Here is a 25032-nt window from a genome sequence, read left to right on the forward strand (position 1 = left end):
GTCTCCTCAGTGATGCCTTGAGGTTGGTCCTGTGTTCACCCCCATCAAACATGGAATCTGCGGCTCAGCAAGTTGAGGGGAGTACTTGAGGCCACTGGTTAAGGGACAGGGAGTGACTTTCTCATGGTGCTCTGACTCAGCATGGTATCCATTTGTGTGTCTTCTCACTGTGTTTTTTTATGTTTTATAATACTGTTATTTGAGGGTTGATTTACACCAAAGTTCATAAATCTTAGTGTGAACCTTGATGAGTTTTATGTGTGTCTACACTGGCTACTACCCCATCAAAAAGTAAATACTTTATCACTGCAGAAGTTTCCCTTGGACACCACCCCAGTCTGTAAGCCCTGTCCCCAGAGGTCACCACTGCTCTGACTTCTACCACCATAAGTTTTCACTTCCTGTTCATGGAAATTGAACCATACAGAGCCCTCTTCAGTTGTTTTTCCACTGTATCTATCCCATATTCATGTGGCACCCCTCAATAACATGTCAGTGAGGTTGATCCACGTTGCGTGGTAACAGTGGCTGGTGCTGCCTTTTAGGGGCTTGAGCTCCTCTGTCAACAGCGCTTCTCCTGGGCATGTGCAGCTGTGAACTGCCTCAGCGTCTCTGCCTCCATATCGTGTCCACCCCCTTTGCTGCCCCGACCACTGATGAGACTGTTTCTGCTCCACTCTGCACGTAGATGTGTTCATCTTTTGAGGAATGTTTCCCCCAAACTAGCAGCACAAATCTGATTTATCTGAAACCTCCCTAATCTCTCTCTTCCCCCTTCAAGGCTGATGATACGAAGATAAGCATAACTAAGACATTTTCAGGATTTACAGGAGCTCCATGATCAACAGGTGGCCAGTGTGGGGCTATTGGAGAGATGTCTAGAAGTCTGCTCACCTGTGATTTTCTATCCTAACTCCCCTTCTTTCCTCCTTGCCTGAAGATTGAAAGGAGCTCAAGCGTCTGCTGAGTTAAGGCAGTCTTTCAGGTTGCTAGCCCACCATCAGCTCAGTTTTGTTGACTTAGCAAATAAATGATTTTTCCTCACCCCAACAACTGCCCTTGATTCATTGGGCCCTTTTCAAGCAGGAGAGTAAACAGACTTGGGTTTGGTGGGAGATGTAATATTTCTATGTTTGATGTCCTTTTCACTGATTATTGTAACAGTATAATTAAAGAATTCCAAAGAAACAACTCTATCATTGTATTTATGCTAACCTGCCTGTGTATTTCCTAACCTCTTTCTTACCCAGTGCTTTTTGATGTTGTGGGGAACAGAGGCATGATGATCCTTGAGACACTTTAGCTATTTCCTATTGCAAAAGTGATCTATCCCATTGCCTAAAGGCTTAAAAAATGTCAAAAGCAAAAATTCATTAAAAACCTCATGACCCAGAGATAAACATTTTGCATTTGGAAAAATATGTAACTGCATTTTATTTAGAAAATTGGAAGGATGAACATATTTAATGGATTTTATTTAAGGCAAAAATTCTGATTTAAATTATTTTTGGAATGAAAACAAGATTATTACTAACGTAGCACAGAGCGTGGGGTTGGGTTCTTTCTCTCATAAATTTAAAGAATAAACTTCCATGGACACAAGAGTGAGAGCAAAGTAACAGGATTTATCAGACTAATATAAAGCAGAGCTCCCCAAGAGGGAGGGGTCCCAGAGAGGGACACTGAAGTGTGGCTATTGTGTAGGGGTTTATCTAGATCTAGAAGTTTAAGGAAGTGAACCCCTGCTCACTCCTGGGCAGGGCACACAGTGTCCATGCAGCCTTCATTCAGTCCAGTCAAAATGTCCATCAAGCATTTTTTCTTCTGTGGAGAGGCACGGACCAGAGTCACATAGGTCCTGGCTTAAACATAGCCTTTTTGTAAGTTTCTTAGCAAATATCTGCAGGTGCTGTTTGTACTCACTGCCCAGGAAGTGACCCAGGCCCATCTCCCTGTCTGCTCAGTGTTATCTCCTCCTCCTGATTTCACTAACACATCTGTCATGACATTATCTGGGGATCTATTTTCTTGGCAATTTGGCCACGACTTCACTGTTATGAAAGATTTAAGTTGAATACGGCATTCTTGGGAGCCTTCCACATCCTGAAAATTCCAAATCCCACATAGGGCATGCCATGTTCCTTGCAGACACCACAATATTTCCATACAAACCTTTTATGTTTTCTTTTCTTCTTCTTCTTTTTTGTTAAAAAGTTTAAAGCACATTCAAGTCCTTTTAAATGTTTTGGATGTGAGCATCCTGGGAGGCTGGTTTTCTTGCTTCTAGAATTTTTGCATGGAAGAGGCCTCATAGGAAGGGGGGGCAGTAGAAGAACGTTTAACAGAGAAACTGAGGAATTGGGCTGCAGATGGCATCTGGATGTTGAGTTTGCTCAGCACCATGTCGGGCATGGACAGATTTCAGGTTCTGCAGGAATTGAATGTCAATCATGTCCTCCATGAATCCTTTCAGATGGCCAACACCATGGATTTCTTGAAACACACAGCAGAGTCTTTGTCCTGTCCTTATGGCTCAAAAGTGACCCAGTGGCAGTTCAGATTGTCCGTAGGGAAGGAGGCTGTAGCTCAGACGGTGTTTCTAATCAGTCTGTAATGATAATTATTTAAAAATGACTTATAAGTTTGTAGAAAAGTAACTTACAAGTTCCGTTTAAAAAAGGAAAGAAGAAATTTGTTATATAAATAGATTTTAGTTGCTTGGTTAAAAAAAAAGGAATATGAGATGATGGATAAGTTAATTTGCCTTATTACAGTAACCATTTTATTTTTTGTTTGTATCCTATATTCACATGGCACACTTCAAATACACACAGGGAATTTTAAAATTATATCTGTTAAACCTGTTGTGCCTGGGGGATGACTACTGGCAGATCTTAGCCACCATCCTGCTCCTTAGTTTTTGAAATGTTTAGTCAGCAAATAATAATCATATGTGTTTATGGGGTTTAACATCTCTCTCTCTCTCTCTCTCTCTCACACACACACACACACACACACACACACATTTAAAAGGAAGATTTCAATCACAAAATTGTCTTGCCTGATGGATTTCTTAGGGCTTGACCAACAGGCTACATTGGATTTAATTTTGTTGATTTTGGTCTTTCTCAGAAGTCTCATCTTCCTACATTTCCTAACCCTTAAGTTACAGAAGATAAGAGCAGGTAAATGTGCTGCAAAAACGCACAAAAATGTATCTTTCAAAAGATGGATCTGAACCAGGTATAGTGGTCCCTGCCTGTAATCCCAGCAGCTTGAGAGGCTGAGGAAGGAGGATCATGAGCTCAAAGCCATTCTCAGCAACAGTGAGGCGCTAAGCAACTCAGTGAGACCCTGTCTCTAAATAAAATACAGTGTGGGGGTGGGATGTGGGTCAGTGGTGGAGTGCCCCTGAGTTCAATCCCTGGTACCTCTCTGCCAAAAAAAAAAAAAAAGATGGATCTGATCTCCCCACTTCAGGGTGTGTGTTGGCTTCTGTCTGAGAGCAGGAAGAACATTAAGGAAAGGCTGCCATTGTTATCTATTGCCCATCACCTACTATTAAAGGAAAGAGTGTTGAATTCTCTCTTTCCATATCTTCCCCGTCCCCAGGGAGTTTTTTATTCCTGCATCTGTGGAAGCTCAGCACACTTCTACTGATTTAGATGGGCAACCTCACTCGAGCCTTATGAATGCTGTGCTTCAGAAAATTATTCAGAACTGATTACAAGACAAATGTTTTGTTTTATTAAAATGAGCCAAGGAAGGGATTCCAAAATGAGAGGAAGATACTCCAACAACTCAAACCCTGGAGATGCCCAGTTTAAGGAGACACTGGAAGATAAAATGACATCAGGATCCAACACAGCAGTCCAGTGCCCAAGATGGTAGAAACACCTGAATTTCCCCATCTGATGGCTTCCGATTTTCTAGACAAAAAGTTGACATTTCTTTTCCTCAATGTGTACAGCATTCCTAGGGCTGTGGTGGAGGGAGGGGGTGGTGAATCTATTAAATTATCTACAACATGAGGCAGATTTTGACGGCTCCCTGAGAGAGAAACCCAACTTATGTAATTGGTGTGATAGACAAAATAATGACCCACAGACGTCCACACCCTAATCCCATAGCCTGTGCGTGTTACTCTGCCTGGATAAGGAACTTCTCAAGTAGGCTTATGTTAAAGATTAAAAAATCCAATTTTACATTAAATCTATTTAGATGGCACATATTAATGGTATAATGTGATGTTTCCCTGCCTGTCTACAGTGTGAGTGTTTACATCAGGTGAAACATAACTATCTCCTCCAACATGCATTTGTTATTTGTGGTAAAAACTCTCAAAATCCTTTCTTTGTCTTTTAAAGAGACTTGTTGCTGGGATGGAGCCGGGGCCTTGCAAATGCCAGGCAAGGGCCTCCCACTGAGTGTCCCCCAGCCCCTCAGAGTTGTTGGAAAGGTACAGTGCACTTTGTGGTCTAGTGGCCCTACTGTGCACCGCACCACAGAGCTTCTTTCTCCTGACTGTAACTTAGTACCCCCTGATCAAGCTTTTCCCACCCCCTCCTCCCCAGCCTCTGGGAACCACTGTTCTGCTCTTTGTTTCTATGAGATCAATGATTGCTTTTCAGCATCAGTGAGATCATGCATGTTAAGCATCTTGAGATGAGAAAATCGTCCTGGATTGTCCAGGTGAGCCTAAGGTCATCACCAGGGTCTTTAGGAGACTCAGATAAGGGTAGAGACACAAAGATAATAAGAGGGAAGGAGGTGGGTGGGAGGGAGGGAGACAGAACCATGTAAGGTCAGCGCACAGGCAGGCATGATGGTGGAGTCCATGAGGCAGGGGAAGCATGGTCTGTGGACAGGAGGAGAAAATCCTGCCAATACCAGGGAACGTGTGCTCTGGGAGCAGGGAGTGACCCTACCGTGCTGGGTCTGGAGGTGTCGGACACAGCCTTGCTAGACAGAGTGTAGGACTCAGATTCAGTTGTCCATTTCCTGATCCTCTTGAGCCATGTCCTGTACTGCTCCTGGACCTGCAGAGGCAACCCACACTTTGGGTCAGCTCACAAAGAGGGGTGCGGGTGGGAGGCATGGGTGGGAGCTGGGCAGGGGTACCTGTTGGCTGAGGAGGCAGTACACCAGGAAGATGAAGACGCCCTGCAGGCTGTTGACGATGGTGAAGAGGTAGGCCATGACGGGGGCCAGGGAGCCCACCTGCAGGACACCCAGACACCAGGTGCAGCCCAAGATGAAGAGATGAGCCATTGCTTTAAATGTCAGCACCCTAGGTTGGGGGAGAGTGGAGGCTTATAATGCACCCACAACAAAATCAGTCTATTAACCTCTCCACCCATGGATGCACCTACTATTCCCTGTAAGCGATTTATTTGACTGAACTCTGATGTTTACTCTCAATGATACCCGACAGTAGAAATGTCATTTTGGGTCCAGGATAGCTTTTTGTCTTGGACCCAGGACAGTGATAATTCATAAGCTTACTTCAAAGAGTTTCACGATGTTCCATGAAGATCCCTAATTTCATTAATCCAGCATTACTGAGGATGCCCCGTGCTAGGGCTTGGACATAAAAAATCACAAAGAGAAGCTGGGGGCAGGGGTGCACACCTGTTGCCCCAGCTACTCAGGAGGCTGAGGCAAGAGGATTAGTTGAGCCCAGGAATTGGAGGCCAGCCTGGGAAACATAGTGAGATCGTATCTCAGAAACAAATACAGGGCAAAATTTCTGTTTTCATTAATCGTATGCTCTGTTCAAGTGTCTAATACAACTAAATGATGATATGAAAAAATTTGAAAGCTTAATCAGAGGAACCCAGAAGAAAGAGCATGAATTTTCCACAAGATGCTGAGTGAAGGAACAACCCTGCCCCCTGGAGGATTGAACTGGAGTAAGCAGCAGAGCCCTGAGTCTGAGATGGCAGCCATAGAAGCACAGCTGCATTTGTTAATTGTGGGCCACTCAGAAGCCCCAGAGGAGAGACATGAGGGGCTGTTCAGGCACATGGCTCTGCTCTTGGGCATCATTGTCATCTACGTCCCCTGGTCCATCTCACCTCGTGTTCTGGAGGGTGGACACATCTCTGTTGATGGAGGACAGCTTGCTCTTCACAATACAGAGGGTCATCAGGAAGAAAACCATATTGACCTTCAAGAAACGAAGAAGCAAAGGAAAGACAGCAGCATGAATCTGACATAATTTTCCTGTGTACATATATGACAATATCACCGTGAATCCAACCATCATGTACATTCACGAGAATGGGTTCCTAACTAGATAAGGTATATTCCATGCTTATGTAATTGTATCAGAATGGATTTTACCTTCTCGTATAACTAAAACGAACCCCCCAAAAGAAACTGCAGGAGGTTTATTAATATTTTCATTTCTCTTTTGCAGTCCTGGGGAGGGAACCCAGACCCTAGTGCATGCCAGGCAAGCTCTCTGCCCTTGAGCTACACCCCCATCCCCCACAGCAAAGTTTTACTGAATAAAAATTTAAATCTGTTATCTCTCCATTCTAACCCTTGCAGCATCAATTCTACACCGGAGTGGGTTTTATTATTTGACAATAGCGTTTGAATTTGTAGATGTAGACATCTTGGAAAACTCAATGCAACCCATAACAATCCAGGTATATTCCTGTTCTGTCACCATCCTTAATATCCTGCTCTTCTAGTAACCCTCAGATGGACAGGAAGGAACTCTGATGACATTACTCACACAAGAGATGGCACAGACGGGTCCAAGGAAGCCCCACATAAACCCCTGCTCTGGACGGAGCCAGCAGCTGAGCAAGAGAGAGAACAACATCACTTTGCTGTGTTCATGTAGGACTCCACTACCAGAGTCACTCCACACATGCACAACCAGAAGGACAGCAAGCCAGACTCCCTGTATGTGTGATATGTCACAGTACACTCTACTGCTTAAGCTCTGAAATACTCAAAAGGCTACTTTGGCTCAAGTGAAGGCCGTGGACATGCTCGAGAGGAGAAGGACAAGTGGAGTCCGCATTTACCGAGCAGGGGTGCCATACAGGTGAGGTCTGGCTACTGCAGACATGGCCACGATGGCGGCCGGGACCCCGTAGCCCACAGGGAACATGAGCCTCCTCATGAGCCTGTTTCTGCTGGAGGAACTGAGCACAGTCAGGTTCCGTGCGGTGAGGAAGAGGAACAGCCCCTCCAGCAGCATCCAGGTGAAGGAGGCCAGGTAGAGGTAGTGCAGGGCGCCCGCGGTGACTGCGCACAGCACCTGGGGAGGAGAGAGATCCCAGGGCATAATCAGGGTCTGGGTGTGGCCTGGGACGCCCCCTGTGCCCTGTGGCGGGGGATTCTGTTGTGCACCAGGCACTACACTGTGGTGCTTCAGCCATGGGCTGCGTGAGTGCTCCCATAGATCACAGCATAGCTGGAGAGGGCCTGCTGCCCAGTGACCTTACAGCCTCCCAGCGCTGCCCCGAAGAGTTCCTCATGCAGTAGTGGTGATGCTCTTGTGCACAAACCCCCTGCAATGCTGGTTACTGAACAGCAGGCCCACACAATGACCAGCAGGACCTACTACTTACAAATGGCAACCAATGATCATGTGGTGGCTTATGCATTTACTGCACTATGCTTTTCACATTATTTTAGAAGTGACTGTAGTTCACAGGGTTTAGAATCTTCTCTCCAAATCGTGCTGATCCTGGGAACAGCTGAGGGTGCACACTGAATGACAGTATCAGTAGCTGGATATTCACCCATCCCTGGGCTCTTAAGAGACAGAAGCTCATTAAGTAATTCCTTGAATCAAAGCAGAGAAGATAATCAACCCAGAAGGTGGGCAGACCTAGAAGCAGCAGGAAAGAGCAAGAGAGCAAACCCCACAGCCCACAGCACTCCAACAACTGACTCTGTAGGCACGACAGCAGAGGAAATGTTGGGGAAGAATTTAGAAAGCTCCTAGTTAAAATGTTGAAAGAGCTAAAAGAAATTATAAGGAATGAATTTGGAGAAGATGCAGAAAGTGGAAGATGATTTCAATAAAGCCAGATTCTAAAAATGAACCAAATAGAAATTCTGAAAACGAAGGACTCGATTAACCAAATTAAAAATTCGGTAGAACTTCCTTTTTCTCCTGGTAAAAAATGTCTGCTGTAAAACGGGGTGCCGCGTGACGCCAGCTCCGTGGCCTCCTTCATGTCTCCTGATTGAATCAGGAGGCCACGTCCAGTGATTGACGGATGCCATCTAGAGTTTGCGTCAGTTCATCCTAAGGGTCCCCTAATGAAGGAACTTCCCCAGGATACAAGTCCTGTTGCTAAGCAACAAGAGATGTAGGTGATGGGGTTGGTTAGAGGGTTCGTTTTCTCCTTGACTCCTTCAACGTGAAATGAGTTCAGCACCCCTGGGAGGGTGGGGCGGGGACACCTGGGTACCTCGGGCTTGGTTCTGTCGATGGCCGTGAGGAAGAGCAGGTGGGCCAGCAGGAGGCAGAGCGAGAGCTGCAGGTGCAGGGAGGTGCTGGTGTTCTGGATGGCTCTGCACAGGAGGAAGGTGAGGGCCGCCAGGACCAGGCACAGCAGCGACACGCCCAGCCCCACGCAGGTGATGAAGTCCAGCACAGGGTCGTTGTCCTGGGGCAGAGGGAGGAGCCTTCATAGCAACGTGCCCTGCTCTGGGGTAGGAACCCCTCCGCTATCTGTCATTTGGTGCAGCAGATTCAGGAATGGAGGGACCAGGTCCAGGTGTGAGGCTGATCGGGGAGGGGCTCCAGGTTGAGAAGGTTGGACTGTAAGGTTTTCTGAATGGAGCAGGTAAGTGGCGAGAAGGGCCCGGATGTGTAGAGTCCTTATTCAAGGAGGAGACCCGGGATTCCTGACTTTGGGGCACAGTAAGGTGGTATGTTGATATGTAAGTGTGTGTGAAGCCCATGCTGAGGGTCCCTCTGTCCCTGTTCCATGAGGCCACAGGGCAGAACCTGCACCTCAGTGTCCAGGCGTTAACCTCCCATCCCAGACACCCCTGGCCTCAGTCCAGCTCTGCCTGTTCCTTACTGGCCACAAGTCCCTGTGAAGTTAGAATTAGATACTTGGTTAAAAAAATAAAATGAATGATAACAGTAGCTTAAAATTCACCTTTCCCCCATTTCTTTCTGAAAGTCATCTTAAAGCCATAAGGACATTTAAAAGCCCACCATCAATTCTATTTCAATGTAATTGAGGGAAAGAGGAGAGAAGAGGAAAGAGGGAGGGGAAATGTTCAAATGGTAAATAATGAAGGTAAAATTTCAAAGCAGGTGCATCAGGATCAAGTGCACACAGATGTTGTTTGTGGGGATTTTGTTTTTGCAACATATCTGTAAATTTGAAATGGTTTCCCAAGAAAATGTTTGAAAACAAAGTTCAAACCCTGCAGGTGACATTTATGCATCCTACATTTGAGACTATGGTGTAAAGACAAAATTGGGAAATTAGGAGGCAGGACAGAGGAGGAGCAGAGGGAAAAAATGACACCTGATAAATGAAACAGAGGTTAAACTTTCAAAATAGATGCCTCTGGATAAAGAGTAATGGGGTGGTGGGTTTTCTTTTCCTTTCCTCATGGTTTTAAGAGACTTGGAGAAATAGGTGGGAAAGTGTAAATTTTAAGTTACCACCATCATTAACTTTCTTCCTTTAACCAAGTATCTGATCTATTTCTTCTATTTTTGTTCTTGAAACATATCTAAAAAATAGAAATTGTTTCCTAAGAAAGCACTTAAAAATAACCGGTCCTCCAAGTGATATTAACATGTGCTGAATTTTGAGAACTTCTGATGTAAAGACAAAATCTAATTTCTATAATATATAAAAAGCTCTTGGCTGAGATCTTTGTCATCCTTATAGTCACAGGGTGCTCACAGTAAATGCCCACAACGTGGGCTCACCTGAGAGTCTGAACCTGGGGAAGTAGAAGTGTCCATTCAGTTGGGTAGAGGAGGAGGTAAACAGCCCCCAGTACAGCCATCCTCCCTGACTCCCCTGACCCCCTCTGACCTCCACCTTCACCAGAACTTCTTTTTTTTTTTTTGTAAGCCTGAAACCTGACCATGGTTGACTTACAGACCTTGGTGGTAAGTATAATTCTAACTTGGTCTTCGTATGTCCACCCCCCTGCTGTTACACAAACCTTCTTCTAATTCTTCAATTCTCTTATAAAGTAGGTGTTGCTGTAGAGGGATTTTGCAGGTGGAATTTAGGGCTCGATCTGTTGACTTTTAGATTAGGGAGTTTATTCTCCTGATCTGGTGTAATCAGGCAATTGCTTTAAAGACCTGGACTCTTCCTGGGAAAACACATTCAAAACTTGAGAGGGATTCTATACAAGGGACATTTTCATGCTGGTTTTCAGATAGGAACACTGGTGTTTTGTGAGAAGGCCAACCATGGGTCATTGGAGAGGAAATGTGGGTGGCTCTTAGGAACTGAGTGTGGTCCCCCCTGACAGCTGCTAAGAGAAGGGAACTGGACTCTGCCTGCAACCAGGGAGCTGGAGGAGGGCTGCAAGACCCAGAAGAGACTGCAGCCCTGGCTGATGTGATCTTGTCAGTCTTTTAGAATCTGTACAAGGAACTCATCCCCCTGTGCTGGGTTGCTGACCCACAGAAACCATGAGGGAACAAATTTGTTTTACTTCAGCAGTGACATTTGCATAAGTGTGTTTTGCAGCAATTGATGCTGAAGGCAGCCTCTCACCTGCACATGGTAGTGGACCATGAGGACGGCAAAGCTGCTGAGGTGGGTACAGTGGCAGGTGGTGCTGCCACCTCCGGTGCTCACTGTCCTGCAGCCTGCAGTGGTCCAGTGACTCCCATTCTGGCTGTGGTCCCAGAAGACACAGAGCACCTTGTGCCTTGGTGCTGGTGTCACCAGCTGTAGTAACAGGACAGGGGTGTGAGCTGGTCTTCCTGCGCTCAGAGATGCTGACCCAGGAAGGGCTGGCTTTCCTGTGTGGGGTGCACCTGGGGGGAGTCCCCCTGAACCTCAAGGTTAAGATAGACAACAAGGGTGTGCCTGGGCCTGGGGCTCTTCCTACTCCGTGGTTCCCCCCACCCCCCACTCACAGGATGGGAGAAGGTGAAGGTAACTGGTGAGCTGAGGTTCTGGGTGTCATTGCTGCTCAAAAAGGCTGAGACGACATCGGAGAGTAGGACAGAGGAGACTCTCGGCAGCAAGTCCTTGTGTGTCCCATGGGGAGCCACCTGCTTTTCAGGCTCCAGGACCAGGGGAGCCTCAGCCAGCAGCTTGTCCATCCCTGGGGTGGAGACCAAGCCCACCACAGAAGGGCCTGCAGGATGAGGCCACGGGTGAGTCTCAGGGTCTCCTCTAGGGCCTCCTCCTTAGATGGCCTCTCCTCCTTTTGAATTGTTGTATTATAATGATACATAATAGCGGGACTTGCTGCTCCACATTCACACGTGCACACAACAGAATGTGGCCTCATCACTCCCCAGAACCTCCCCTTTGGACGCTCTTCTAGTGACCTCTTCCCACCCACATCACCCTTTAGTCTTTAATTCTGTATTTTTTCACATCCTCGGACATATGTTCCCACCCTGAGGCCTCTTCCAAACAGTATGGTACTGGTGTAAAGATGGACATCCACCTTCTCCCCATCTCAGATGTTACCTGTGTAACAAGATTCCTGTGCCAGATTCCAGTTCAGCTGCATCTTTGCCTGATTCAGACTCAAGGTGACATTGCAAATTCCTTTCTTCTGCACCTCCAGGGACAGTTCTATGAGTCATGGGAAGAAGAAGAGTTATGTTAGAAATATATATATATATATATATATATATATATATATATACATATGTATATATATGGATATTGTATAAGAACACGTGTATATCACGTATATCAAGGACCTATGTGTAACTTCCAATTCACTATAACCACACACATGTATATGTGTATATATAGACACACATGTGTACACATATATATATATATATATATATATATAATCCTTTGTAATTTCAGATTTATATGTATGTGTATATATGTGTTTGTATACATATGTGTGCATACATACATGTGTATGAAATCTGAAGTTATGAAGAATTGTAACAGTAGGAGCAATTGTGCACTAACATATTAGAAAATGGAGGTGAAATGGACACATTCTTAGGGACACAGAAACTACAAAAACTGACTCAAGAAGAAGTGGAAAATTTGAAGAGATGTATAATAGCTAAAGAGATTGAATCAATAATGAAAAACCTCCTAAATGAACATGAAAGATCAGATTTTCACCAATTCCATATAGCTGAATTTCAATAATCATATAGGGAAGAATGAACATGAATTCTTTCTAAACTCTGGTTACAAAAGCTTTATTCTAGGTGAAAGAAGATAGGCGGACAGGTCACACTTTGTATGATTGCTTTTTACAAAATGGTAGAATAGGCAACTCCATTAAGACAGCAAGCAGGAGAGTGGATGCCAGGGTTGGTGGGAGGAATGCGTGAAAAAAGCCGAGGAGGCATTTTTTTTTTGATTTTGGAGAAAAATGTCTTAGAAATGAAGGTGATGGCTGCATCAGTTTGTGAATGTTCTTGATTCCACTAAATGTCGAACTGGTGGATTTTATTTATATATTTTATTTTTTGGTGAATGATAAATGGTGAACTTAAATGGTGAATTTTATGTTATGTGAATTTTACCACAATGAAACAAAGCATACTTAAAAAAGATTCATTTGTATTCTTCCACATTAGTTTTTTGAATCTGTTTCTATTTTGCTACCTACATGTGTACTATTTGTGGTTTTCTGCCTTTTTCACTGTTGTGATTATTTATGTGAGTCACGCTGAGGTACAGTGTGGCCACTCAGCTCTAGTGGGATCAGAAGAGGATGAGGCTAGGAACAGGGACTTACGTGTGCCTGCAGAATAATTGAAGGTTGCTGTCCCCTCAGGAAGACCCCTGCTCAGGTGTGTCAGAGCACTCTCTAGGCCTGTCAGCAGGTGAGTGGCCACGTTGTGCTTCTGTGAGGAGGTCAGGGTCTCCAGGTCCCCAGGGGTCTCCAGTAGCTCATCCACCTCTTGCATGAGCCCCTGGAGAAATGAAGGCACAGAGCAGGTGGACTCGGACCAGAGGCACCACAAAAATAGCTTGATCACTCAGCCCCAGAGAACAGACCCAGACACTGTCCAGTTGGGGATAGAGAGAGCATGGTTTGGGACTCCCTGGGTGGCCCTTGCTCCTCAGAGGTCAGTCCTGGCTCATGACTGTCAAGGATGACAAAGACCAGGATGAGAGCAAGAGGAAGACAGTGCACGTGGGCGTCCAACAGTGTGTGTGTGGCTCCCAGTGTCCTCTTCCACCTGCCCTGGGAGAGTGGCCAGCTCAGAGCAGGACCCCACTGTGCTTGGGCCTGTTCCCCTTCCCCCAGACCAACGATGCCCCCCTCCCACTATGGGAGGTCTCCCCCTACTTCCCCTGGATCCTGCTCTTACCTGGATGGTGTCCTTGGCCACAACTGCCTTGAAATCCCTGTGCAGATTGTTGACTTTGTCAAAGAAGTGGGAGAGACTCTGGGGAGGTGAGATGAGGGGTCATGGGTGGATGGGAAACTCAGGGCCAAGGGGTGGATGCTGGGCCATGCCAGGATTCCCACCTCCGTGTCCTGGCTGGGGCGCTCACCTTGCTGTTTACTTCAGGGGGCAGAAGCCTGGTGAAGAAGGCCTACAAGAGGTCCATAAGAGAAGGAAATGTGGGTGGCTCTTAGGAAGGGAGTCTGGTCCCCTGCTGAAAGCTGCTAAGAGAAGGGAACTGTATTCTGCCTGCAACCATGGAGCTGGGAGGAGGACTGTGAGTCCCATGTGAGACTGCAGCCGTGGCCAATGTGATCATCTCAGCCTTGTAAGACCATGTGCAAGGAACCTATCCCCCCTGTGCTGGGTTGCTAACCCACAGAAATGTGAGGTATCAAATTTGTTTTACTTAAGCAGCAATATTTGCATAAATCTGTTTTGCAGCAGTCAATGATGAAGGCAGCCTCTCACCTGCACGTTGTAGCTGGCCATGAGGATTGCATGGCTGCTGAGGTGGGTACAATGGCAGGTGGTGCTGCCATCTCTGGTGCCCAATGTTTTGCAGCCTGCAGTGGCCCAGTGACCACATCCATTCTGGCCATGGTCCCAAAAGACACAGAGCACTTCACGCTTTGGCTCAGAGGTCACCAGCTGTAGGAACAGCACAGAGGTGTGAGCTGGTATTTTTGTGCTTAGAGATACTGACCCCGTAGGGCTGGCTTGGGAAGGGCTGAATTTCCTGGATGGGGGGCACCTGTAAGGAGTCCCACTGAACCTCAAGGTTAAGACAGACAACAAAGGTGTGCTTGGGCCTGGGGCTCTTCCCACACCCCCACACTCACATTGTGGGAGAAGGTGAAGGTAACTGGCGAGCTGAGGTTCTGGGTGTCCTTTCTGCTCAAAAAGACTGAGATGACTTCTGAGAGCAGGACAGGTGAGACTGTCAGCAGCGAGTCCTCGTGTGTCCCATAGGGATCCACCTGCTTCTCAGGCTCCAGGACCAGGGGAGCCTCAGCCAGCAGCTTGTCCATCCCTGGGGTGGAGACCAAGCCCACCACAGAAGGGCCTGCAGGACGAGGCCATGGGTGAGTCTCAAGGTCTCCTCCAGGGCCTCCTCCTTAGATGGCCTCTCCTCCTTTTGAATTGTTGTATTATAATGATACATAATAGTGGGACTTGCTGCTCCACATTCACACGTGCACACAACAGAATGTGGCCCCATCACTCCCCAGAACCTCCCCTTTGGACACTCTTCTAGTGACCTCTTCCCACCCACATCACCCTTTAGTCTTTAATTCTGTATTTTGGGCATCTTTTCCCACCCTGAAGCCTCTTCCAAACAGGATGGTACTGGTGTAAGGTGGACATTCCTCCTTCTCCCCATCTCAGATGTTACCTCTGTGAGCAGATTCCTGTGCCAGATTCCAGTTCAGCTGCATCTTTGCCTGATTCAGACTCAAGGTGACATTACCATCTCCTCGCTCCTGTACCTCTAGGGACAGTTCTATGAGTCATGGGAAGAAGAAGAGTTATGTTAGGAATATATATGTGTATATGTGAATATTGTATATGTACATGTGTCACATTATATACATGTGTTTGTTTAACTTCCCATTTACTATAATCACACATATGTTCAAGTGTATATAAAGACATACATATATATATATATATATATGTATATAATCTTTTGTAACCTCAGATTTCATATATATGTGTGTATATCTCTATATGTTGTGTATACATGAGTGCATACATACATGTATATGAAATCTGAAGTTATGAAGAATTGTAACAGTAGGAGCAATTTTGCACCAACAAATTAGAAAACTTAGATGAAACTACTAAACTACTAAAACTGACTCAAGAAGAAGTAGAAAATCTAAAGAGACCTATCATGGGTAAAGGGATTGAAGCAAAAATGAAAAACCTCCTAAATGAACATCTGAGATCAGATGGTCTTGATTGTGAAATTCACCAACCATATAGGGAAGAATGAACATGAATTATTTTTAAACTCTTTCAAATAACAGAAGAGGGATACCACCTGGTAATTCCTGAAGGCCAATATTACTCCTATGCCCAAACCAGATAAAGACATCACAAGAAGAGAATTTATTGCTTATGAACACAGACACAACAATCTGTAACCAAATATTAGGAATCAATTTAACTAAGAAACTCAGGATTTGTACATAGAGAACTATTGAAGGTTTTGAAAGGAGACCCTAAATGAAGGGAAAGATACCTCATGTTCATGGATTGGGAAACATTATATTGGTAAGATGGAAACACTCTCCAAAGAAATCTACAGGGTCAATGTCATCCTATCAATGTCCCAACAGCCTATTAACATTATAATTTGCTTAAATGGAAAACTCACCTTAAAATTAACATAGCATTGCAAGAGATCCAGGTAGTTAAAGCATGGCTGAAAAGAGCAACAAAGGTGGAGGACTCACACTTCCTGATTTCAGAACAGACGGCAAATGAGCATAGAGCAAAGACACAGTGTGGTTGCTCAGCTCTAGGGGGATCAGAAGAGGATGAGGCAAGGAACAGGGGCTGGCGCAGAGTCAGGGACTTACGTGTGCCTGCATAATAATTGAAGGTTGCTGTCCCCTCAGGCAGACCCCTGCTCAGGTTTTTCAGGGCATGCTCCAGGCCTGTCAGCAGGTGAGTGACCACACAGTGCTTCTGTGAGGGGGGCAGGGTCTCCAGGTCCCCAGGGGTCTCCAGCAGCTCATCCACCTCCTGCATTATCCCCTGGAGGGATGGGGGCACAGAGCAGGTGGACTTTGGCCAGAAGGACCACACAAAGAGTTTGACCACTCAGCCCAGAGAGCAGACCCAGACACTGTCCAGTTGGGGATAGAGAGAGCATGGTTTGGGACATCCTGGGTGGCCCTTGCTCCTCAGAGGTCAGCCCTGGTTCATGACTGTCAAGGATGACAAAGACCAGGATCAGAGCAAGAGGACAGACAGTGCACCTGGGCGTCCAACAGTGTGTGTGGCTCCCAGTGTCCTCTTCCACCTGCCCTGGGAGAGTGGCCAGCTTAGAGCAGGGCCCCACTGTGCTTGGGCCTGTCTCCTCCCCCCAGACCACAGCTGCCCTCCTCCTCTGTGGGAGGTCTCCCCCTGCTTCCCCTGGATCCTGTCCTTACCTGGATGGTGTCATTGGCCATGGCTGAATTTAAATCCCTGTGCAGGTTGTTGACTTTTTCAAAGAAATGGGAGAGACTCTGAGAAGGTGAGATGGGGGGTCATGGGTGGGTGGGAAACTCAGGGCCAAGGGGCGGACAGGGTGCTGCCCCAGGGATTCCCACCTCCCTGTCCTGGCTGGGGCGCTCACCTGGCTGTGGTCTCCAGGGGGCAGAGGCCAGGTGAAGAAGGGCATGACTGCGGGGACAGGACATTGGTTCATTAGGAGGAGTGCAGGTGTGCGTGTGTGGGTGTGTATGAGCATGTGCATGTGGGTGTGCACGTGTGTGTGGGGTGGGGGAGGTTCTGGGGTCAGGGAGGGCTGGGTACCTTTGCAGATCTCTTTGTAGAAGCCATTGACACTCCCAGGAATTGGCTCCCAGCCTGGGCGGCATTGGCACGAGTAACTCCCCTCGGTGTTGGTGCAGGTGGTGGAGCGGTGGCACTTATGCTGCCCGGAGCTGCACTCGTTCATATCTGGGGACATAGAGAAAGGGGTTGGTTCCCACTGAAGCCAGGACCAGTGCTCTCCACCATCTGATCTCCACCCCCTTTCCTCCCATTAGTGCCCTGCCTGGGCTGTGGTGCTGCCACCCAGTGACCCACACCCTTGTGTGTGTTTCGAGGAGTGTGTAAGCCCTGGTGTGCCCCGGGCCTTCCCTGTACAGATACACGTTGTGAGGCTGCAGAAATATGTCCTCCCAGTTAGTTTTTTGCTGCTGCTCAGGTCCCTCAGGAGCCTCCTGTCAGAACCCCTGTTCCTTTCCCAGGACCCTGGTCTTTCCATACAGCCCCCTGGATCCTCTGGCCAAGGTATGTACACATGGCACAATGTGCACCCATAGGGACCTTGTGTCCTCAGAGTCCCCATGATCCCCAGTTTAGCCCTGTGTACCTCCTACATTCATGCACCTTCCCTTTTCCCTCTGTGTACATGGCACTAACATCTCCCTGCATGCGTCCTGGCTTCTGCCCACCCACTGCTGGATTCCACCTGGCCCCATGGATGCTGGAAGCAGCTTTCTTTGCCTAACCACCTTGCCCTGGAAGGAGGTGAATCCTGCTCATGTGTGGAAGTTACTCCTCCTGGGAATCACGTTGTCAGGCCAGACCATGGCAAGGACCAGAGCAAGCTCAGTGTCACCCTCCCAGACCTAAGGGCAGGCTGAGACCAACTCCTGAGGCCCAGGTCCTCTCTGTGCAATTCCGTGGTCTCTCTGACATCTTACTATTTCCTTTCTCTTTTGTGTCTTTGATGATGGCTCAGCCCTTGACCCTTACCCATGACCCCCACTGATACTGGGAAATGACACTTTGGGTCTCATTTCCCACCTTATGACTCTCCCTCTCTCCCCCTTTCTTCCCCTGGAGCTGGGGACTGACCCAGGTACTCGCACCTGTTAGACAAGTGCTCCACCACTGAGCTATGGCCCATTCCAAGACTCCACTTCTGCAAATGGACACACTGAAGCACAGAGAGGTGAGATGACTTGTCTGAAGTCACACAGTGAACCAAGAGCAAAGCTACCTCTGGTTTTGGTTTTGACTTTCCTGCTCATGCCACAAAGGGCTGTGCCCTGGAGCCACACCCCAGCCTCTACCTTTGTTTGTAGCTTTAGAAGTAGGGGCTCCTTCCTGTGGTTTTCTTTTTCTTTTCTCTCTCTCTCCCACTTTCCCCCCTAGGGATGGGGTCTCTCTGTTTCCCAGGCTGAGATGGACTCTTGGGCTCCAGTGATCCTCCTGCCTCAGCCTCCCAACTAACTGAGACCACAGGCACAGGCCACTGGTGCCTGGCTTTTTTTTTTTAACAGAAAACAACAATGATGTTGTCATATCTCACATGTCCACAGGGTTTCCTGATAAGCACCCAGGTCATTGTCACGGGAAGAGCTGTCAGGATGGGGCCAAGCAGCTGGTCCCAGAGTGCCCTGACCCTCTCCCACGTCTTGTGCAGGTGACAGGTACATGCACAGCTGCCCCATCTCACAGTCCAAGTGCTGAGGCTATAACTGGGCGCTGTCCCTAGATCAGCTCTGGTGCCCTGAACTGCATGTGCGGGGGGAGGTGAGGGGTGGGCCTTACCTTGACATGTGTTCTCACTCGCATTAGTGAATTTTTTTGCCCCAGAACGGAGCTCAAATCCTGGGGAGCACGTGCAGTAGTAGCTCCCCTGCACATTGTGGCAGTCAGCAAAATATCCACAGGACTCTTTCCGGGGTAACAAACATTCGTTGATGTCTGCAACATAATAGGACCAAGGGTCACCTCCCAAAGGTGTGTGGTCTCTTAGGGAAGAGATTCCTGTCCCCTACCTGACCCCCAGCTTGGGGTCTGATGTTGAGTTAGTATCTTTTGCACAGAATCCTGGGACGCACTGCTGAGGCTATGCTGGGGCAAGCCATTCCTGAAGTCCACACAGTCTGATCTGCTCAACACAGTCCTCTAACACCCCCAGGGGACAATTGGACAGTTGGACATTGTCTCTAGGGGACAATGCCAAGGTAGTGTGTGGGCTACAAGCTCAGTGTCACCCTCCCAGACCTAAGGGCAGGCTGAGACCAACTCCTGGGGCCCAGGTCCTCTCTGTGCAATTCCCTGGTGTCTCTGCCATCTTACTATTTCATTTCTCTTTTCTGTCTTTGATGATGGCCTTGAGGTCAAAGGCTCAGCCCTTGACCCTTACCCATGACCCCCACTGACACTGGGAAATGACACTTTGGATCTCATTTCCCTCCTTATGACTCTCCCCCTCTCCTCCTTTCTTCCCCTGGAGCTGAGGACTGACTCAGGGACTCGCACCTGCTAGACAAGTGCTCCACCACTGAGCTATGGCCCAGACCCAGGACTTCCCTTCTGCAGATGGACACACTGAAGCTCAGAGAGGTGAGGTGACTTGTCTGAAGTCACACAGTGAACCAAGAGCAAAGCTACCTCTGGTTTTGTTTTTGATTTTCTGCAGTGGTGTGGAGGGAGCCTAGGGCCCTGCTCATGCCAGGCAAGGGCTGTTACCCGGAGTCACACCCCAGCCTCTACCTTTGTTTGTAGCTTTAGGAGATAGGGGCTCCTTCCTGTAGTTTTCTTTTTCTTCTCTCTCTCTCCCCCAATTTTCTGTCCTAGGGATGGGGTCTCTCTGTTTCCCAGGCTGGGTTGGACTCCTGGTTCTAGTGATCCTCCTGCCTCAGCCTCTCAACTATCTGAGACCACAGGCACAGGCCACTGGTGCCTGGCATTTTTTTTTTAAACAGAAAACAACAATGATGTTGTCACATCTCACATGTCCACAGGGTTTCCTGATAAGCACCTTGGCCATCGTCAGAAGCAGAGCTGTCAGGATGGGGCCAAGCAGCTGGTCCCAGAGTGCCCTGACCCTTCCTCACCTCTCATGCTGGTGATGGGTGCACGCACAGCTGCCCCATCTCACAGTCCAGGTGCTGAGGCTATAACTGGGCATTGTCCCCAGATCAGCTCTGGTGCCCTGAACTGCATGTGTGGGGGGAGGTGAGGGGTGGGCCTTACCTTGACATGTGTTCTCACTCGCATTAGTGAATTTTTTTGCCCCAGAACGGAGCTCAAATCCTGGGGAGCACGTGCAGTAGTAGCTCCCCTGCACATTGTGGCAGTCAGCAAAATATCCACAGGACACTTTCCGGGGCAACAAACATTCGTTGATGTCTGCAACATAATAGGACCAAGGGTCACCTCCCAAACATTTGTGGTCTCTTAGGGAAGAGATTCCTGTCCCCTACCTGACCCCCCAGCTTGGGGTCTGATGTTGAGTTAGTATCTTTTGCACAGAATCCTGGGATGCACTGCTGAGGCTATGCTGGGGCAAGCCATTCCTGAAGTCCACACAGTCTGATCTGCTCAACACAGTCCTCTGACTAACACTCCCAGGGGACAATTGGACAATTGGACATTGTCTCCAGGGGACAATGCCAAGGTAGTGTGTGGGCTACAAGCTCAGTGTCACCCTCCTAGACCTAAGGGCAGGCTGAGACCCACTCCTGAGGCCCAGGTCCTCTCTGTGCAATTCCCTGGTCTCTCTGCCATCTTACTATTTCTTTTCTCTTTTCTGTCTTTGATGATGGCCTTGAGGTCAAAGGCTCAGCCCTTGACCCTTACCCATGACCCCCACTGACACTGGGAAATGACACTTTGGATCTCATTTCCCTCCTTATGACTCTCCTCCTTTCTTCCCCTGGAGCTGGAGACTAGCCCAGGGACTCACACCTGCTAGACAGTCTCTGATGTGCCTCTGCCCCTCCCGCAAGCCTCTTTACCTTGACAGGTGACCAGGTGGTTGGTGAAGACCTCTACAGATGAAGAGGCAAACCCCGGCTTGCAGTGACAGGCTGTGGCGTTGACACATTCCGAGTTGAGAGGGCACCAGGGGGCACAGGCTGTAGGGGCACAGACTGGTCAGAGGCTGGAAGGGTGCAATGTGGCTCCCAGAGGAGGATCCCAGGAGTTGGGGAGATACCCTGAGCCTTCCTGCTCAGGCCTCTCCCCCCTGGGCTGCGGGTGCAGGGTCTTATGACTCTCCCCTCCCCTACTTTGCTCCCCTGGAGCTGGAGACTAGCCCAGGGACTCACACCTGCTAGACAGTCTCTGATGTGCCTCTGCCCCTCCCCCAAGCCTCTTTACCATGACAGGTGACCAGGGGGTTGGTGAAGACCTCTACAGATGAAGAGGCAAACCCCGGCTTGCAGCGACAGGCGGTGGCGTTGACACATTCTGAGTTAGGAGGGCACCAGGGGTTACAGGCTGTGGGGGCACAGACTGGTCAGAGGCTGGGAGGGGGCAATGTGGTCCCCAGAGGAGGTCCCAGGAGGTGGGGAGATGCCCTGAGCCTCCCTGCTCAGGCCTCTCCTCTCTGGGCTGCGGGTGCAGGGCCCCTCCCAGGCTCTGGCTGTGGACAGGCTGCTCCCCACACACTCACGCTGAAAGTCCCAGGCTCCAGCTCTGGAGAGACTCAGCAGGACACACAGCAGCCCTGTGACACAGAGGGGGTGGGTCAGCAGGCCCAGCAGAAAGAGGAGGCTGGAGGTGATGCACTGGAGGGCAGGGGCTGTGGACCCTCCTGGGCTCGGACCTGGTTTACTCCTCAGAGGGACCCCAGGTGGCATCTCCCAGAGGGTCTGGGTGATGGGAAGGGGCCTGAGCCTGGCAAGCTCTGGGCTCCAGCCATGGCTCTCCTGGCCTGTGGGTGGGGGACTGGAGCCTGGTGGCCCTGGTTCAGACCCTGGAGCACAGGCAGGCTGCCTCACTGCCCTGCCTCAGTTTCCCTTTCTTGGAGTGGGGACAAGATGACACCCATGTCCTAGGGTCACGTGGGAACAAACCCCAGTGTGTCAGGGTGTTTACCACCATCGCTGACCTTTAGTTAGGAAGGGAGGGTCAGGGCCAGATGTTCTCTCAGGTCCCCTGCCTGGTCTCTGAGGTGCTCTGGCCCTGTCCCCTTCCTCAGGGACACACACCACACCAGCCACCTGGCCTGCAGCTGTGGCTGGAGCACCTGAGAGCCACATCTGCCACCACCACTGTCAGCCCCATGGCCTGTCCTGGGACCCGTGGTGCCCTATTACCCCCCAACAGGAAGGTGCTGTGGGCAGGTGCTGGGCTCAGGCTGGGGGCCTCCTCCTGCTGTTCCTGCCTCTCAGCAGCTGCCCCTTCCCAGGGCACATCCTGGGGACCCTCCTCAAGTCAACAGGGCCTTAGGTACAGGATCCTCTTGCTGTTCAACAGAGAGACAGGCGAGGAGTCAAGGAGAGTCTGGTTCTCAATCCCTAAAATAAAGTCTAGGGGTATTGGTGGTTCCTTCTTGGTCAGTTTATCTAATGCGCTGCCTGGACAGCTGGTCAGGCTCTAAACATTGCCATGAGGCCTTCATCAGAGGAGACCCCACTGAATGTGAAGACTGCAAGTAAAGCAGGATCCCCTCTCCTGTGTGGACTCATCTAACCCATGGAGGCCCTAAGAGACCAAGACTGGCCCCCTGAGGAGGACGGAGTTCTGGCCCAGACTGCTTCTGGACCTGAGATGGAACATCAGCTCCTCCCTGGTCTCCATCCTGCCACCTCCTCCCTGGTCCCCATCCTGCCACCTCCTCCCTGGTCTCCATCCTGCCACCTCCTCCCTGGTCTCCATCCTGCCACCTCCTCCCTGGTCTCCATTATGCCACCTCTTCTCTGGGTCTCCAATTTGCCATCTCTTCCTTGGTCTCCATCCTGCTACCTCTTCCCCGTGTCTCCATCCTGACCCCTATTCCCTAGACCTTCATCCTGCTATCTCTTTCCTTGTCTCCATCCTGCCACTTCCTCCCTGGGCCTCCATCCTGCCACCTCTTTCTTGGTCCATCTTGTCATCTCTTTTTGGTTCTCTATCCTGCCATCTCTTTTCTGGGTCTCCATCATTCGACCCCTTTTCTTGTTCTCCATTTTGCCAACTCTTCCTAGTCTGGATTCTGTACCTCTTTCCTAGTCTCCATTCCTTGACCTCTTCCCTGGTCTCCTCCTGCCACATACCCAGTAGAGTCTGCACTTCTCAGCCTCTACAACTGCACGACCATATCCTTATAACAATCATCCTTCCCTCTTTCTGTATAGTGCCCTATTGGTCTTATTTATCTGGAGAACCCTGCTGCACGTGGGGAATATAATGACAAATCCCTGCTAAGTCCCAAAGTTTTCACTAAGAGTATCTTTCTAGGAATAAATTTCTCCTTTAAGAATTTAATTTTTTTAAAAAGAGCTGATATCTTTTAAAAATACCCTCCCTGCTCTCCTTTACAGGGACAGTGAGAAAACCAGTCAAAAATGAAGCAAAGGACTTGCTGGTGGCTCCTAGCTCCCTTTCTTGCCTGTCACATGGTCACGATTCCACTTACCGTGGAGCAGTCTTAGACATCCGCTCCTCATGGTGCCGAGACCAGCCAGCCCAGTGATGGAGGACTTTTGGTTCTGGTTGGAGTTAAGAATGCTTCCAGTTTAAATATGACTCGTGATGAAGTTGACCACAGCGAGGAAATCACGGTCTGGATGCTTTCTTCCTCTGATCAGTTCCCTGGTGAATTTCTAAGAACTCAGAGGTTTGTTTCCAAATATTTGCTTAGTTTGGGTAATAATCGTGCTGAAGATCTCCTTGGGGGTGACTCACATCTTCTGAGACAGGAAGGTAGGACACTGTGTATTAGAAGCTCAAGCATGAAGGATCATTCTCCTGGTCTTCTTGCCCCATAAGGACCTTGGTTCAGAATGAATAGACTTATCTGTTTATTACTATCCCTAGACTTACTTGTGTAATTTACATGAAAACAAGGCTCATGATTAAATATAGAACTCAGGGCTTCAGTAGATGGGGATAGGAGAAGTCAAACAGTCCAACACGGAACTCTCCTCCAGGGCAGGGAGAGACAGAGTCTATGAAAGCTCATATCTTACCATTTCCCTTCCACCAAAGCCCCGTGTCCCTAACCTGAGACAAGACTTGGCATTCCCAACACTCACACTTAGAAAGTCTGAGAAGGCAGGTCCCACAGAGCCACCTGGTCCCCACACTACTATTGTTCCTTATAAATTTTAGCAGTATTCTTCTCTATTTATCTTTCATAATCACACTGAAAGAAAAATGGGTAATTGCTGTGAGAAATTAAACTATTCTTTCAAATACAAGGTAGACTTCTTATTCTTTGCAGTCTTTATTGTTAAGTGTACTAATGTGCCATGGGGAATATAATGACAAATCCCTACACTGTAAGTTTGAATGTCCCCATCCCCAGGTTACACCAAATTCTGTATTGCTTCCTGGCCCAATTTGAGTTTGCTAGGCAGAAGTCTCATCTATTATGAATATGATGTGTGCTCTCCCTTATAAGCCCTAAGCCAACTCTTGTAACAATGAAATAATATTAATAATTATATGTACTATTGAAAAAAAATCTCATGTTACCAATGGGGGCTGTTATGTTTTAAAATCATTGTTCCTAAACTCAGGCTCTTAACCTTGCACTTATAGAAAGATACAATATTATACTGTAAGTATTAACTTGATAATACCATATGGATTATATTTCAACTTGCTTTTCCCATTCAACTTCGTGTATTGGAGGTTTTTAAAATTAATTTTTTATTTGTTTTAATTAGTTATACATGACAGTAGAATGCATTTATGCCCTATAGCGGGGAGGGAGGCAATAGTGGAGATCTTTTCAATATCTGTATAAGAGCTATATCATGCACAGGTGTATC

The 25032-nt window shown here is 48.2% G+C and overlaps 1 protein-coding gene across 1 annotated transcript; it reads right to left on the minus strand.

Annotated features, from left to right (window-relative positions):
- Window positions 1-1432: 1432 nt before the first annotated feature.
- Window positions 1433-23875, minus strand: LOC124087668 (adhesion G protein-coupled receptor E2-like). The gene is made up of 25 exons (XM_058576590.1): window positions 23673-23875; window positions 21726-21779; window positions 21431-21550; window positions 21067-21186; window positions 18869-19024; window positions 17117-17263; window positions 16938-16984; window positions 16750-16827; window positions 16174-16351; window positions 14982-15089; window positions 14428-14651; window positions 14057-14236; window positions 13695-13736; window positions 13508-13585; window positions 12928-13105; window positions 11676-11783; window positions 11111-11334; window positions 10743-10919; window positions 8445-8642; window positions 7044-7279; window positions 6746-6812; window positions 6078-6169; window positions 5122-5290; window positions 4929-5039; window positions 1433-2608 (listed from the first exon to the last, which is right to left on the minus strand). The coding sequence occupies exons 1-25, from the start codon at window positions 23701-23703 to the stop codon at window positions 2600-2602; spliced, it is 3132 nt and encodes a 1043-aa protein (XP_058432573.1). The 5' UTR covers window positions 23704-23875; the 3' UTR covers window positions 1433-2599.
- Window positions 23876-25032: the final 1157 nt, after the last annotated feature.

This window comes from Marmota monax, unplaced genomic scaffold (assembly GCF_021218885.2).
Source record: "Marmota monax isolate L192 unplaced genomic scaffold, Marmota_monax_Labrador192_F-V1.1 WCK01_AAM20220418_F8-fsc00021, whole genome shotgun sequence".
In the NCBI taxonomy this organism is placed as follows: Eukaryota; Metazoa; Chordata; class Mammalia; order Rodentia; family Sciuridae; genus Marmota; species Marmota monax.